At 60.6% G+C, this 16616-nt stretch overlaps 2 protein-coding genes across 2 annotated transcripts; one reads left to right on the forward strand and one right to left on the reverse strand.

The window, feature by feature from the left end:
- The first annotated feature begins 328 nt into the window (after positions 1-328).
- CFAP410 (cilia and flagella associated protein 410) lies at positions 329-6351 on the forward strand. Its single transcript, XM_021541434.3, has 7 exons — positions 329-420; positions 856-874; positions 1451-1497; positions 2205-2434; positions 3131-3299; positions 3673-3766; positions 4902-6351. Exons 1-7 carry the CDS (start codon positions 344-346, stop codon positions 5025-5027), a joined length of 762 nt encoding a protein of 253 aa, XP_021397109.1. The 5' UTR covers positions 329-343; the 3' UTR covers positions 5028-6351.
- A 2712-nt stretch (positions 6352-9063) lies between these two features.
- PFKL (phosphofructokinase, liver type) lies at positions 9064-15293 on the reverse strand. Its single transcript, XM_021541435.3, has 22 exons — positions 15185-15293; positions 14627-14700; positions 14456-14533; positions 14180-14369; positions 13843-14008; positions 13713-13757; positions 13520-13628; positions 13108-13203; positions 12936-13028; positions 12534-12659; positions 12382-12446; positions 12141-12204; positions 11908-12054; positions 11741-11811; positions 11566-11653; positions 11294-11446; positions 10999-11163; positions 10776-10837; positions 10344-10455; positions 10156-10255; positions 9935-10040; positions 9064-9850 (listed from the first exon to the last, which is right to left on the reverse strand). The coding sequence occupies exons 1-22, from the start codon at positions 15267-15269 to the stop codon at positions 9703-9705; spliced, it is 2343 nt and encodes a 780-aa protein (XP_021397110.1). The 5' UTR covers positions 15270-15293; the 3' UTR covers positions 9064-9702.
- Positions 15294-16616: the final 1323 nt, after the last annotated feature.

A 16616-nucleotide genomic window follows, 5' to 3' on the forward strand; every position in this document is an offset into this window, starting at 1 on the left:
CCCACAAAGGCGCAGCTCTGTGTACAAAACATCCTCTAATAAGCCACAACGAAACGACTCACAGGATCTAGCCGTGCACACCGATCACCACCTCAACGCGCGAGCGTTGCGGCGGCGGCGCTCGGGCGGGCGGGGCGGGGAGGTGGCGAACGCAGCCGGGGAGCTGCGGGTCCGGCTGAGAGCTGCGGGTCCGGCTGAGAGCTGCGGGTCCGGCTGAGGGTCCAGCTCCGAGCTGCGGGTCCAGCTCCGGACTGCGGAGCCGCCGCGGAGCCGCCGCGGAGGCGCCGCGGAGCCGCCCCGGGCGGGCGGGGCCCGGCCCGGCGCTCCCGCCCCGCGGCCCGGCATGAGGCTGAGCCGGGCGGCCGTGCTGGCGCAGGCCAAGGCGGCCGCGCTGGACGGGGTCCGCCGCCTCAACTGCTGGTGGGCGCGGGGACGGGCCGGGGCCGGGGGCTGAGGGAGGAGGACAGGCTCGGAGGAGGCGGAGGTGGAGCGGGCGCAGGCAGGCCTGCGGCCGGGGCACAGGCTGGGATGAGGGGCGGGGATGGGCAGAGGTGGATGAGGGGTGGTAGGCAAGGATGAGGAGGGGACACGGACAGAGATGGGGAGGGGGGACAGGGATGCAGGGAGGGCAGGAAGGGAGGGAGCTGGGTGCCAGGCAGGGATGGGGGGGAATGGGTGCTGCTGGGTGAAGAGAACAGGCAGGGCTGGGGGAGAGGAGGCACAAGGCCCATGACTGACTGTGCTGGGGCAGCTCGGTGGGGCCAGGCTGGGGCTGGGGCTGTGAACCAGCTGTGGGGCGTGCAGGGGGAGGCTGAGCCCTGCTGTGCTCTCCCTGACCCCCCTCTCCTCTCGCAGGGGCAGCCACCTGACGGATGTAAGTACTGGAGGAGCCAGAGGAGCCTGGGCCCACAGCTGGAGCGGGGACACCGTGGAGGCCATGGGGTTGGCTGGGCATTGGGGAGAGCCTGGCTTCACAGCCTGGTGCCTGTGCGCTGCAGGGCTTTTCAGGGTTAATTAGCATCTCACACAGTAAAAAAAATGTGATTGCTGCTGTTTCCACATTGGAAAATTTCTCTCTGAGGCCCAGCATGGAGCCTCGGAGAGCAGGACCCTGAGTCCTAGATCTGTGGTGATTTTGGGTGAGGTTCTGTGCTCGGGGAGGGCTGGCAGGGGTGGGAGGGAGCCTTTCTTGCATGTGGAGGCTGCAGCGTTGCTGGAGCAGAAGAACAATGTGACACTGGCTGGTGTCTGCACTTCCACTCCTGAGCAGAGGCTGGAGGAGCTGTTGACACTGCACTTGCTGTGTCAGAAAAATCTCTGGTGCTGTTTAAGCTCGGGTCAGATAGAAACAAACCCAAATTCCTGATGGTGCTTTTTGTGATTTCAATTTGGTTTATTTATATTTTCCCCCATGAGTGCCAACATGTTGTTTCTGTCTCTTCCTGCCCAGATATCCATATGCCGGGATTTGCCCAACATCGAGGTGATCACGTTCAGGTGAATTCCAGTTTGCCGGTTTTGGAGAGGGAAAGGAAATCACATTTTCCTGGGGATGGTTTTTTCCCATGTTGCTGGAGTTGTGTGTGTGAGCTACCTAGCTCTTTGTACCCCATTTCTCAAGCAGCAGAGATACAGAAATGATTATTCCTCAGCAGCTCCTCTGCACTACTCTCTGTGCTCTTGAGAAAATATTCTCTGTTTTGACAAGTGATAAAACCCCTTAGGATTGTTGCTCCAGAAAATATTCCATAGTTTTGATGGGGATCTTCTTGGCCTCTCTATGTGGCCTGTTTCCAAAATGCTTGTTGAAATATTTTGTGGATCTCTCAGAGCTTTCCCTTTCCCATAATACACTCAATTTTCACCTGTCCTGGGGATCCCATGGAGCCAATGCTTTGTAAATTCGAGCCTTTTAACTTGGGAATCTTACTTAGGTTCCCCTTGGGTTGGTCTAAGGAGCTGCTACAGAAAAGGGGGCAGGTTGGGGGAAGAAGAGGCTCTTTGTCAGCCTCAGCAGGGTGGAGCAACAGCTCTTTCAATTCTTTGCTCTGCTGACAAAGATGAAATGCCAGAAGCCATGGGCTGAACGCCCCTTGCTGTGCCGTGCTGGGGTGAGGCTGTTGCGGGAAGGGGCGCTGGGAAGTGCTGTGCTCCCCGCTGGATGGGCAGCGAGGGCAGGATGGGCTCTGACCGTGTCTCCGCAGCGTGAACGGCATCTCGGACCTGGAGCCGCTGCACCAGTGCCAGAACCTGAGCGAGCTCTACCTGAGGAGGAACAACATCAGGAGCCTGGATGAGCTGTTCTACCTGAAGACGCTGCCGCGGCTGCGGGTGCTGTGGCTGGCAGAGAACCCCTGCTGCGGGCCCGACCCGCACCGCTACCGCATGACCGTGCTGCGCAACCTGCCCAGCCTGCAGAAGCTCGACAACCAGGGTGGGCTTTGGTCACCTGAAACAGCCCCGGGCCAGGGTCACTGGGAAATGGGGATGTGTTGGCTCCTCTCGAAGGCGTCCTTTGAGTTTTCCTAGAGTCAGGAGGTGTTAGGGGTTGAGTTAGATCCAGTGCTTCTAAGCTCTTTTCTCTCTTTGCCTTCCCTTTCTGTTTCTCTTCCCCTTTTCCTCCTCTTCTTCCTTCCCCTTTTTCCTTCTCCATCCCCATTCCTATCCCTTTCCCTATCCCTTCCCTACGGTAGCAGGACTGAGTGCCTCATTATAGCTTAGACAGTACCACTAATTAGTGGTTTTTAGAACTCTCTCTTTGCTGTGGCCAGACAAAGTTTCTATAACTGGATCTGCTGCTGCAGAAAAGCCTCTCTGTCTTTTTTTTTTTTTTCCCATCCAGTAGCAGAAATTTGGTGGCTTTTGGAGCCTTCTCCAGAGACAAGAAATAGTAAAGCATTTTTGCATCCCTCTGGGATATCCTTCTCACTTTGGGAGGCTGGTGATTGTTTCCAGCATTTTCCTGCACAGGTTTCACTGCAGGAGAAGGGTGAAAGCAAACTGCCAGGCAATTTTTGGACCAAACCTCTTGGGAACAGCTCTGCTGCAGCAGAAGCTGCCCCTCCTAGAGATGCCATCCCCTTGGGCTGCTGCAGATCATAGCAACAGGCATTTGTTGTGGCTTTTGCAGCTGTGACCGAGGAGGAGCTGTCACAGGCGCTGGTGGATGGCGTGGAGATCACGGCCCCGCCAGCCCGGAGCGGCGTGGAGAACGGCTGGTCCGAGTCCACCGCATCCAGCGCCGCCGGATCCACCACGGAGCCCGAGAGCGAGCTCAGCTGCAGCCTGGAGGAGACAACGTGAGGGCTGGGCAGCTGCCAGCATTTCTGGGATGCATTCGTGTGTAGCAGGGAAGGAGGCTGACATTCCAGGGCCAGGCCCACAGCTGGTGCAGTTCCAAATGTTCTGGTTGCTGCAGTGGAGCTGTGGCACTGCTAGGGCTGGTTCTGTGTCTGCCAAACAGGCTCTGCTGTGGGGGGTTACTTGAGCTCATCAGCTGCATGTACAGGCAGGGATGGATCCTCTCTGATCTGGAAGCTCCAGTCCATACTCTGGGGTCCTCCAGCTTGGATGTTCCTTGCATGGTTGCCTGTGATGAGGAAGAATTGGCCTGGTAGAGGAAGGTTCTCCTACCTGGTCATAATAACATTTGCTTTTCCTCCTTTTTTTTAGCAAAACTCAGGAGGAGCTTGATATGAAGCCTGCTCCCAGGGATAAATATTCCTCCTTTTCCCCTCAAGAAACAGATTGCAGCTGCAAGAAGCGAGTGAGTATCTTTTAGAAACCAAATTACTTTTTCTTGTATGTGGGGCTGAGCCCCAGCACTGAAGTACATGAAGAGCCTTGGATGTCCCCAGAAGTGGGGAACAGAGCTGATGCCATGGCTGGAAGAAATGTCCAGGAGCAGCTGAGGGCTCTGGATTTGTTTGATTTGGAGAGGAGGCTGACAGGTGACCTCCTGCCCCTCTGCAGCTTCCTGAGGAGGGGATGTGGAGAGGGGGTGCTGAGCTTTTCTACCTGGGATCCAGTGATAAGAGATATGGAAATGGTTCAAAGCTGTGCCAGGGGACATTCAGACTGGACATTAGGAAGTGTTTCTTTAGCAAAAGGAGGGTCAAACCTTGGGAAGTGGCTGCTGAACAGGAAGCTTATGCAGTTCCTCAGCCCCCTCCATCATGTAGCCTTGGATGAACTGTATTTTGGTGGTTCAGCTGGGAATTGCAGAGTGATGGACTCAGTGCCGTTGCATCAATCAGCATGGCAAGATCTAACCCACAGTGCTTCACTCTGCCATAGCTGCCTAGAGCAGCACCACAGGCCTTTAAAAAGGGGTAAGTGGCCCCCCATTGCAGCTGGAGAGGTTCAGGTTGGACACTGGACAAAAGATTCTCCTTAGAAGGACAGTTATTTAGACTGTGGAATCTCTCCCTGGAGTTCTTCAGGACATGATTTGACACAGCCACAATGGTCCTGTGCTCGTGGCAGGGCTGGGGACCTTCAGGGGTCCTTTGCAGAGAGCACCAGCTCTCCTCATTCCTCAGAGCAGGGGGCTTCTGTCCTTTCTCATCCTGCACATGCTGGAGAGCAGGGCAGCCACTCTGGATGTGCCTTTCCTTAGGGAAGCCAGGCTGGAGCGTGGCTGGCAGCCAGAGGCTGTGTGCAGGCGCACAGGGCTGGGCGGATGGGTTTGTCCTGCATTCCAGCCTCATCACGTGCCACAGGCAGCCTCTGCCTGTGTTTGCCCCAGGGCTTGGTTGTTGGTCCTGGTGCCTGCAGGTGGCTGTTCCAAACTGCTGCCGGTGGTGGTGATGGAGGAGGAGTTCCTAGAAAGAGCAGGGAAAATCGAGTTTCCTTGTCCTGGCTGGCTGGTACAAAGCAGTGTGTGTGCCTTATCCCGACAGAACAATGTCCTGAATGCCATCCTGCTTCTCATGAAAGAACTGGACGCAGAGGGGCTGGAGATCATCCAGCAGACGGTGGTGAGGAGGCTCCAGGCCTTCCAGAAGAAGGAGCTGCAGGAGGAGTGACAACGCCCATCCCCATTCCAGCCTCCCCGGAGCCCCAGCCCCACGGCGCTGTCCTGCCCACATCCCTGGCTGCAGCCAGAGCCGCGGTGCTCCTCTGCTTCCGTGTGAGGGCCTGGGGTGGGATCTTCTTCTCTGGAGATTTCCTGCTTGTGCAGCAGGCTCTGACACTATCCTGTGTGGCTGGGGCTCTTGGATAGGAGCTGCAGGCAAATCAGAGCAGAAGGGAACGGGGCTGTGGCCAGAGGTGCTGTGTGATCCGAGGGGGAGCAAAGCCTGCTGATGGCTGGGAGGGTCTCCACCCCTCAGCACAGCACCTCTGAGGGCAGTTTGTACCACAGAGATCTGGTTTGGTGGAGTCTGACAGGGAGACATTGCCTCAGATGGTCACCAAGACCTGTCTGGTGCAGGTGGTGAAGGTCAATGTCCAGTTATTAATTTATTTTCCAGCTCCTGGCTGACTTACTCAGGTCCCCACTGGTGCATGCAGTGCCTGCTGGTTAGGCAGCCCAAAGGAAAGCTCAGAGCAGCCTAGGTGAACCAGGAATGACTCCCACATCCTGAATACTCAGCTGTCCTCTCACCCCAGCCAGCATTGCCTGCAGGCATTAGAGCAGCTTAAAGAAACATCCCAGTTAAAAGACCCTGAGCATTCTGCCTGATTTGCACAGGCATGGGGTGGGGGGTGGTTGTTGCTCTTTAACTGATAAAACTGCATTTACCACGTTTTATAGAGCTGCCGAGTACAAACTAAACTGTTGTGACATACCAAATAAACCCAATTACCCTTCAAGGCCGTGTAAGTTGTGGCTGGAGTTCAGCAAAGGCCTGGCTGGGGGCACTGCTCCATTACCTCTGGTTCAGGGAGTGCATTGTGATCCCTGTGGAGCAGGAGGAGGGCTGGGAGCCCCGCGCCTTCCCGCTTCACTGCGCCTCTGAAACGCTGAGCCTGCTCCCAGCCCTGCTCTGCAGGGACACTGCGCTGTCCTGCAGCCCTCTCACAACCACAGCAAAGGCAGGGAGCAGAGGAGGTGCTGAGGAAAGCTCCGTGCAGAGCCACCTGGGCGGGACACGAGCCCTCCGTGTCTCCCGGTGCTGCACCGGTGATGTGGCCTTTCCATGGCTCCCTGTCCCTGGCTGTGCTACCAGGAAGGAATGCTCCTCAGGGATGGTGACAGCCCTGTGTCCACAAGCCTGTTTGCTTGACCTTGGTGGGAACAGACACAGTTTGACCCTTGTCACTCAGGGGGAGATTTGCTGATGCCTTTAACTCATCGAAAGATCTTTGTTCTTGCCTTTTGCATTAAACCCAGCTGCAGTTGTGTGATTTATGATGTCCCAGACTTTCTTTGACAGCCAGGGCCTGGGAGACTCACCCTGCTGAGTGCAAGTCTTCTCCCAGGCCCCTGGCCTGTCCATGTCAAGGAACAAGGGAGTTGTTGGGGTGAGCTGGACCCCCAGCTTTTCTGGGATGCGTGTGATCAAAGGAAGTGTCCATCAGGACTTGGTCATGGGGCTGGTGGAGCAATCACTGTGCCCTTGAGGCCACACTGACACAGAAGTTGGGCTGTTTGCAGCCTACGTGCTGTGCTCATCATCCTTGGCTGCTGCTGATGTTGCCCTCGGGTCTCCCAACTGCTCCTTGCAGCATCCCAGCAAACCCCAGTGGGGGCTCAGCCCCTCCAGCGCCCTGGCAGCCTGCCTTCCTCTGCAGGATGCTTCTGGAGGCTTGCTCTGCCCTCTCTTCAGGGTGGGCTGGATGTGCTGGGAAGTCTGGGAGCACACTTGGCACCCCTCCTGCTCATCCTCGGAATGCAGTGGCTGTGCCTGTCTTCTCCCATGAATTTGGCCCTCCAGGTATTTTTTTTTTTTTTGTGGAAATGAGGTGTGGGTGCTGCAGTGACTCCTGTCCCTCAATGTGTGGCTGGTCTGAGCCTGTCCCCATTCACACCCTGGACCTGTTTGCTGCAGGGCAGTGCTGCCGACAGATTTTCCACATGACCTGCGGTCACCCTGCCCTGCCTCAGCCGGGAGTATCGAGCGGTGAATGCAGATGATTCCAGCTCTGCAGAATGCCAGCAGCTGTGCTGAGCCACGTCCCTTCAAACCATCCTCAGAGACTCTGAGCGGCTGGTGCTGAGGCAGGGGTGAGGGCCATGGCTGAGGGACGGAGGGAAGGAGAGGGCTGAGCTTCCCCACAGTGGAGTGGCACAAGGGAGAGTGGAAGAGCCCCTTTCCCACCCAGGAAATGGAGCTCCAGGAGAAGCCAGGTCTCTGCCTGGGGTCCCCAGAGGAGATATTCATTCAAGAGCAGCAATGCTGCCTCCATCAGCAAGCTCTGCTACTTACAGGTCAGGGAGGAGAAGAAAGTGTTCAGTTAGGTGAAAAGCTCTAAAATCATGGAATGGTTTTGGGTGGGAAAGGACCTGGAATCCCATCTCATTCCACTCCCGCTATCCCAGGTTTCTCCAAGCCCCATCCAATATGGCCTCAGACATTTCCAGGGATGGGGCAGCCACAGCTTCTCTGAGCAGCCTGTGCCAGGGCCTCACCTCCCTCACAGGGAAGCATTTCTCCCCTATATCCCATCTAACCCTGTGGCAGTGGGAAGCCATTCCCGCTTGGCGTGTCACTCCAGGCCCTTGTCCAAAGTCCTTCTCCAGCTTCCTTGTTGGCTCCTTCAGGTACTGACAGGTCACCCCAAAGCTTCTCTTCTCCAGGTGAACCATCCCAGCTCTCCCAGCCTTTCCCCCAGCAGAGCTGCTCCATCCCTCTGCTCACCCTGGTGCCTCCTCTGGGCTCTCTCCAGCAGCTCCAGCTCCTCCCTGTGCTGGGCCCAGGGCTGGGGCAGCTCTGCAGGTGGGCTCTCACCTGAGCAGGGCAGAGGGGCAGAATCCCAATCCCTTTCCTGCTGCCCACGCTGGGATCAGCCCAGCACAGGGGCATTTCTGGGATGGGGCATGGCCAGCCCTCACCACCTGCACCCCCAAGTCCTTCTCCCAGGGCTGCTCCACCTGCTCATCCTCAGCCTGGATTGATCTCGGGGGTTGCCCTGACCCAGGGGCAGCACCAGCACTTGCTGGTGTTAAACCTTATGAGATTCCCATGGGCCACCTCTGGAGCTTGTCCAGGCCCTCTGGGTGGCCCCATCCTTCAGGAGTGTCACTGCACCCTCAGCCTGGTGTCACCTGCAGACCTGCTGAGGGTGCCCCAAACCCTCTGTGCCAGCGATGCAGATCTGAAATATCCCTGGTCCCACACAGACCCTGGGACACCACTGGTCGCTGATGGCCACTCTGAGCCACTGAGCTTCTGGATGTGAGCCTCCAGCCAATTCCTTATCCATTTGACAGTCCATCCATGGAATCCAGCTCTTCAATGCAGAGAGAAGGATGTTGGGTGGGATTGTGTCCAGGCTGTATAGAAATTGGGATAAATATCATCCATAACCTTTCCCTTGCCCACTGAGGGAGTCGCCCCATCAGAGAAAGGCAGGGGGCAAGTCAGGGGGAGCTTTCACTTGGGGACAGCTCCGTGGGGAGGACAGAGTAACAGCATGCTTGACCCCACAACTGTGATGCATGCTGATGCTGTCCCGCAGGCTGGAGCGTCAGCCAGCAGCCCCAGGAGGGAAGTGGCCTGGGAAAGGGGCTCCCTGTGACCGTCTGGCGCAGCCCGAGCGCGCGGAGCTCGGCCAGGCCGGCACACTTGGCCAGCGCCATGAGAAACTGCCTCACAAACAAGCACAGCACCCCCCTAACGCACTTGAGTGGTTCCCTTGGAGGTGGGAAACCAGTCATTTTTTGCTGGAATCATGAAGTGATTGCGAAAGGATGCTGACCTTGCACCCACCACGACTTAGACAGGGAGGAGAAGCTGCCTGTGGTTCCACTGTCCCAGGCTTTGAGGATGCACAAAACCAGGGAACGTCTTCCTGGCATCAACCCGGCTTGGGAAAACCATCAGGCTTTGCTTTTCCCCCCACACCGCCCCCATCCTGCCACCCTTCCCCCCTGCAATGACCACTCCAGCAGGCAGGTTTGGCTCCAGCAGGTTTTATCTCTAGAGGAGAGGAGCAGCGCCGTGGGCGCTGCAGGACCCGGGGGTCACAGAGCAGCGGTGAGGTGACGGACACGGTGCCCACAGCCACGTGGTGATGGTCGCAGCCAAGCGTCATGCAAGGGGACAGGGGCTCGCCAGGACCCCCGTGCTCAGCCCTCGAGACCCCCACGGGGGATGGAGCTCCACGGGGGCACCCAGGAGCCCCTGGGACCAGCTCTGATCCACTCTGGGATGGCTCCGCATCCTCCTCACTCCCCTCCCGCACGTGGGGCAGGCGACTACAAGCAGCAGCAGCTGGCTCAGGCGGTCAAGCTGCTAAGTAAGGACTCAAAATACCCCATCATTAAATAATAATAAACTATTAAGGGAAGATTAAGGGTCTGGGCTGTGCAGCTGGGCTCAAGCAACTCTTCTGCATCTGCACAGGGACCAGAACCCGCAGCAGTGATTCGGGGCAGGATTGTGCCATTCTGGGACACAGCACCAGGCTCTGCCTGCTGTAAGGGGTCGATGGCAAAGCTACAGGGCTACTGAGAACAGAGGGGACACAGTGCTCCCCCAGCAGCATGTGGGCACAGAGAGGACACAGCAGAGGCTATGGGTCAGGCTGGTGGGACTAGAAGCCCTTCTCGATGCTGAGGGTGCGACGGGTGACGTGCTCCATCTGCCCCGAGATGTACTCGGTGAGGCTGATCTGGTAGTTGGCGAGCATCTTCAGCATCAGCCGTAGGTTCAGCCACCACTGCTCCTGGGGCAGCCTGTGCCTGTGCAGGGGACACAGCTCTGGAGCAGACACCCCGGGAAGGTTCCCCCAGGAGCCAGTGAACCACTGGGGCATGGGGACTTACTCAAAATCCGTGACTTTCTTGAGCTCCGTCACAGGGCTGAAGGCCACCACCTTCTTGCGCAGCCCGATCACACAGGCAGTGTCTCCAGAGTTGGCAAACACACGCCCTGGGAGGGGGACACTGCTGACCTTGGCCACCTCACTGGGGGCCATGCCTGGAAGCCTGGAGCAGCAGCCACCAGCCTTCCCTACCCCCCGTGAGAACCCCAGCCCTCAGCTCACCCTTGCTGTAGACTTGCTGCAGCTTCTCTGACATCCACAGCACCGCCTTCACTCCCAGCTTGGTCCCATAGTTCCGGTCAAAGGGGGTTGGGGCTCCCCCCTGGGGACAAAGAAGTGGGGATGTCAGGCCTTGCCCAGCTCTCAGGGCCAGCAAGGCTCTTGCTACCCTGTCCCCTGTACCTCTGTACCTGCTGGAGGTGGCCCAGGACATTGATCCTACAGTCAAAGATGCCTTTGCCCTCGGAGGAGTAAAGGTTGTAGAGGAACTCGGTGGTGTAGTGCTCGTGGCACTTCTCATTGCTGGGGAACAGAGGGAAGGGCTTGGGGGCTGCTCCTTCTGCTGGCATGCCCAGGGGTTCCCCTTTGTTTCCCGTAACACCTTTTGTGTGCTATATTGTTTTCCCTGAGGCCCAGGGCCCCAGTCTGTGTCCCCGGGAAGATGCTGGGGTGGGGATGGCAATGGAGGCAGCCAGTGTCCCCAGGGCCACGTGTGTGCCCACTGTGCCAAACCTCACTGTGCCCGGAACCCCTCCCTGGCCATGGGAAGGGCTCAGCTCCAGCCTTGCTCCCTGCCACGGCGCTGGGGTTTGCAGAGACTGTCCCCAGTGCCCCCAACTCACCGCAGCACCAGTCCTCTCTGGATATCTGTCTTCATTTTGTCAGTCAAGTGCTCCACGTTGGCCTGCAAGATGAACACTGAGATGCCAGCAGCCATCCCACAGCCATCCTGTCCTGCCATCAATCCAGCGTGGCCATGTCCTCCAGCTCCTGCCCTGCTCTGGAGCCCTCCCTTCCCCAATTTCCCTTCCCATTTTAGCCAGAGAGCTGCTCCTGCCCGCTCACCTTTAAGTCGTGGATGGTGAAGGGGTCCTCATAGACGTAGGCAGCGTCGGCGCCCACGGCGATGCCGGTGACCGTGGACAGGTACCCGCAGTAGCCCCCCATGGTCTCCACAATGAACACGCGGCGCTTGGTGCCCGAGGCCGACTGCTTGATGCGGTCACAGCTCTGTGCCCGAACACGGGGAGGTCACACCAGGGAAAGCAACCTTTGCTTCCCCAGCACGGGACACTGGCCACTCCAGGCCATGATGGAAGGTGGTGGAGCACGGTGAGCTGCCCCGCTCCGTGTCCCTCACCTCCATGGCGGCGTTGACGGCCGTGTCGGAGCCCAGGCTGAAGTCGGTGCCGGGCACGTTGTTGCTGATGGTGGCGGGGATGACGCACATGACGATGCAGAGCTCCTCGTACTGCCCGCGTGCCTCCACCAGCTGCAGCACCCCCTCGTACGCCTGCAAGCAGCCGAGGGACTGGGAAATGCTGGCCCTGCAGCCACGTCTGCATCCCAGAAAGATTCCTCTGGGCTGCCCACAGCCACCCCGGCCCCCGCTGAACCAAGGATCCGCCGCACCTCAAAGCCCCCAATGACCAGGAGCCCCTGGATGTTGAATTTGCGCACGTTCTCCACGATCTTCTCCATGCAGGTCTTGGGCAGCGTCCTGTGGTGGGGAAGGGGGTGCAGATGGTGGGGTGAGGATGGTGGGGACACCCTTTCCCTACGCCACTGTCCCCAGGGCTGCACTCACCGCTTGGTGCCCAGCATGGAGCCGCCGCGGCCCAGCCATCCTGCCACGTCATGCCAGCCCACCTCGCGGACCTGCGGGCACCAGCGACAGCTTAGGGGTGGGAAGAGCCCCCCTCCCCCAAGCCCAGCCCCACCCTCCAGGACATCCCAGCTCACTGTCCCCCTTACCTGCCCCTTGGCCAGGCCCTCGAAGCCGTCGCTCACCACGTAGATGGTGTGTCCCTGGCAGATGCTGATGCGCACGGCTGAGCGCACGGCAGCGTTCATGCCGGCGGCCGGCGCTCCCACGTTCAGAATGGCCAAGCTGAAGGGGCTCTGTGGGGACAGGGATGGGAACAGCACATCCCCCCATGTCCCCAGGGCGGGGATGGTGTACCCTGCTGCTCCCCATCAGCCCTCACCTTCTCCTGAGCTGGCTTCTGGTGCGCCAGCAGCTTGTAGATGTTCCAGTTGTTCTCAAAGCTCCTGCAAGGACACGGTGATGTGTTCCCAAGGCACATCTGGGAGAAGGGGCATTCTCCCCAGTGCCACTGGGTTGTGACTGGGGACACCCTTCTGGCTGCAGGAGCCAACAGCTTCCCTACAAGGAGAAGCCCCTATCCAAGACGGATGTCTCCTGCAGTCCTGGTTCCTGCTCCTCACCTTCCACGGAGCTGGATGGCCTCCTCAAACCTCTTCTCGTCCATGGCCTTCTGCACATCCTTTGTCTTGAGCGAGGAGAAAGATGCAGCACCATAACACCCATGTTCATAGGGAAGGGAGTGAGACCCCCACCCAACTTCCCCAGTACTCACCACCTGGACACACTCCATGAGTGGCAGCCGCACCGACTGGTTCCCAGAGTGGCTGACCACGCAGGCCGGGGTGTCTGGCGTGGCCTCCAGCAGCGCCATCACCGCCTCCATCCCCATCTTGCTGCTCTGCAAAGGGACAGGGGCACCTGTGACATTGGGCCACCAGTGCCAGCTGGGTGGGATGCTCAGGAATCCTCCCACAGGCTTGGAAACCATGTGGCTCCTGATTCACTGCTGGAAAGCTGATGGTTTTATTTAAAAATTCATGGAATTTGGAGTAAATGAGGAGAAACGGGTGCACAACTCTGCCCAGCACAGCAGGGCTGAGCCTCACCCCTTTCCATCGGGCAGAGAGATGGCAGGAGCAGGGTTCCCCCTCTCTGTGTCCTCCCCTGGACCTACCAGCACGCGGTCAAAGGCGGACGGGGTCCCTCCGCGCTGCACGTGGCCGAGGACGGTGACCCGCGTGTCGAAGCCCAGGCGTTGCACCACCAGCTGTGGGGAAGAGGGGACATCACATTGGGGACCCGCCGGTGGCCGTGGGTGCCAGGGTGGTGCCGGGGCAGTGCCTTACGTCCTTCACGTAGTTGGAGGAGATGGGTTTGCCGCTGCGGTCGATGGCGCCCTCGGCGATGATGATGATGTTGAGCCGCGAGCCCCGGCTGCGTGTCTGCCACGAGGGGAGGACAAACGGCCACCGCGGCTCAGCCAAAACTCACCGTGGGCCGTGTGTGAGTGCTCTCCCCATCCCGCCAGCTGTGCTGCCCCGGGGGCGGCTCAGGTCACGGCAGCTGAGCCCCCGGGCCAGCGCTGCCCCTGGCACGCGGGGCTGGATTTGTGCTCGGCTCAGTGCCCCGGCTCACAGGGACAATGGCGGCAGCTCCCGAAGCTTCGCAGGGGCCGGGCACGGCTGCAGGGCTCAGCCCCGGCCCCTGCGGGGACTCCCCGGGGAGAACCAGGCATGGGATGGCAGGAACCCCCCTCACCTCCCCGAGCCTCTCGCACATGAGGTCCTCCCAGCCATCCTCCGGAGGGGACTCAGGGATGAAGAGCCAGTCAGCACCCGAGGCCAAGCCGGACACCAGCGCCAGGTACCTGGGGGGACACGGCGGTGGCAGCTGTGACCCCAAAATGTGGCATACCGTCCCACCGATGGCTTCCCCAGCCACGGGGGCTTACCCGCAGTGGCGACCCATCACCTCCAGCACGAACGTCCGCTGGTGGCTGCAAGGACACGGGTGGGAAGAGAAGGTGGTTGGTGGGTGCGATGGCCGGGACGCTGCAGCCCCCAGCCGCCCGTCCCCCTCACCTCTGCGCCGTGGTGGTGATGGCATCGACGACCTCCATGATGCGGTGCAGCGCCGAGTCGGTGCCGATGGTCATGTCGGTGCCGCAGAAGTCGTTGTCGATGGAGCCCACCAGCCCCACGATGTTCAGGTGGCAGTTCTTCCTCGCCACCTCCTCGCTGATCTGCCCTGGGGGGGTCACGGCCACCACAGCGGTTATTTCAGGGCACTCATGTCCCCACCATCATGGGGCTGGAGCCCAGGCCTCCTTGGGGTCACAGCACTGGGGTGACCCTCCAGACCTTGCCACCCTCAAATGCCTTCATCAACCCACCCGGGGGCTGGAAGGGGCTCACCCACCATCTCGGAGCAGCTCCTCCAGCAGCCCAGCCCACTCGGAGCGGAAGATGTTGGCGCCGGTGAGGCTGCCGTCGCCGCCGATGACGCACAGGTTGGTGATGCCGTGCTCCACCAGGTTGCGGGCGGCCCGGAGCCGGCCTGCCCGCGTGGTGAAGGCCTTGCAGCGGGCGCTGCCGATCACCGTCCCGCCCTGGGGACAGAACGGGACACGTGGCTTGTCACACACGTTTTGGGGGGCTGGGATCTGCGGTCCCGTGGCCCCATGGTGACCCTCACCAGCTGGATGATGTTGGAGACGCTGAGCCAGTTGGCTTGTTTGATGTTGTCACCCCCCTCCACCAGCCCCTCGTAGCCCTGTGGAGAAGCAGAGGATGGAAGTCAAAGGTGCCCTGGCACACGGGGGTGCATCCCCCCCAGCCATGATGGGGAGCAGAGGGAAACCCCAACCTCATAGATGAGGAAGACCTTGGCTCCCACGTATATCCCCATGCGGGTGACAGCGCGGACAGCGGCATTCATGCCTGGAAAAGTGATATATGAGCTGGAGTATCCCCATGGGAGATGGGAACCTACAAGTGACCCTGAGTTGTCCCTTCGAGCAGGGGGAACCCCCTGGGACCCTGCAGCCCACAGGGAATGGCATCCGATAGGTGACCCTGAGGTGTCCTCTTGAGTGGGCGGGGAGCCACGTGGGCTGAGACCGGGGAAACTCAGCGCACGGCTGGGGCCGTGCACGGGAAACCGCGGGAGCGAGCCGCTCATCGCGGGGGGGCCGGGGATGCGGACAGGGACGGACACAGCCCCTCCGTGGGGCTGCCCCGCGGGGCCCGAGGCTGCCGGGGCGGGGAGGCGGCGCTGGCGGGGCGCACACGGGAGGGGCTCCCCATCGCCCGCCCGGGGCGAGCGCGGGCCGCGGACTCCGGCCCCGGCATCGCGGTGGCGGGCACGGACACGCGGGGACGCGGCGGGCCCGGCCCGAGCCCCCCTCCGCCCCGCCGGGCGCACCTTGCGCGTCGCCGCCGCTGGTGAGGACGGCGATGGCCATCCCGGCCCCCGCCATCCGCAGCCGCTCCAGCTCCGCCGCCGCCATCGCTGCGCTCCCGGCACCGGCAACGCCGCCGAGGACACGCCCCGGGACACGCACGGACCGGGGACACGCCCCGGGACACGCCCCGGGACACGCACGGACCGGGGACACGCCCCGGGACACGCCCCGAGACACGCCCCGGGACACGCCCCGGGACACGCCCCGGGACACGCCCCGGGACACGCACGGACCGGGGACACGCCCCGGGACACGCACGGACCGGGGATACGCCCCGGGACACGCACGGACCGGGGATACGCCCCGGGACACGCCCCGGGACACGCACGGACCGGGGACACGCCCCGAGACACGCCCCGGGACACGCCCCGGGACACGCCCCGGGACACGCGCGGACCGGGGACACGCCCCGCCCGCCGCCGCGGAGCGACAAGCGGCGGGACACGTCGCGCCATATCGCGACATGGGGCGCCGTATCGTGCCGGACAGTGGGCACGTGTCCCGCCGCCCCGGTCCGCGCCATCCTGCGGGAGGTCCGCCCCTGAGTCCTGAAGGAATTGGCTGATGGAAAGGTCCTGGATGTCCGGTCAGGCCCCAGGTGACCGGAAAAAACGGACTCCTTGTCCCCATCTTCCAAAAGGGTGGCAAGGAGGAGCCTGGGACGAGGACCTGGCGGCCCGCCCCGTTCCTCTGTGTCCGAAGGATCGTGGACAGGATCTGGAAGCTCTGCTGAGGCAGGGGGAGGGAGGACAGGAGGTGACTCGGGACAGCCAGCACGGCTGCAGCAAGGGCAAGTCCTGCCAGACCAGCCCAGTGGCCTTCTCTGATGGGGCGACTCCCTCAGTGGGCAAGGGAAAGGTTATGGATGATATTTATCCTATAATTTCTATACAGCCTGGACACAGTCCCTTCTCTCTGCATTGAAGAGCTGGATTCCATGGATGGACTGTCAAATGGATAAGGAATTGGCTGGAGGCTCACATCCAGAGGCTCAGTGGCTCAGAGTGGCCATCAGCGACCAGTGGTGTCCCAGGGTCTGTGTGGGACCGGGGATATTTCAGATCTGCATTGCTGGCACAGAGGGTTTGGGGCACCCTCAGCAGGTCTGCAGGTGACACCAGGCTGAGGGTGCAGTGACACTCCTGAAGGATGGGGCCACCCAGAGGGCCTGGACAAGCTCCAGAGGTGGCCCATGGGAATCTCATGAGGTTTAACACCAGCAAGTGCTGGTGCTGCCCCTGGGTCAGGGCAACCCCCGAGATCAATCCAGGCTGAGGATGAGCAGGTGGAGCAGCCCCTGGAGAAGGACTTGGGGGTGCAGGTGGTGAGGCTGGCCATGCCCCATCCCAGAAATGCCCCTGTGCTGGGCTGATCCCAGCGTGGGCAGCAGGA

This window comes from Lonchura striata, chromosome 9, assembly GCF_050655825.1.
Source record: "Lonchura striata isolate lonStrDom1 chromosome 9, ASM5065582v1, whole genome shotgun sequence".
Lineage (NCBI taxonomy): Eukaryota > Metazoa > Chordata > Aves > Passeriformes > Estrildidae > Lonchura > Lonchura striata.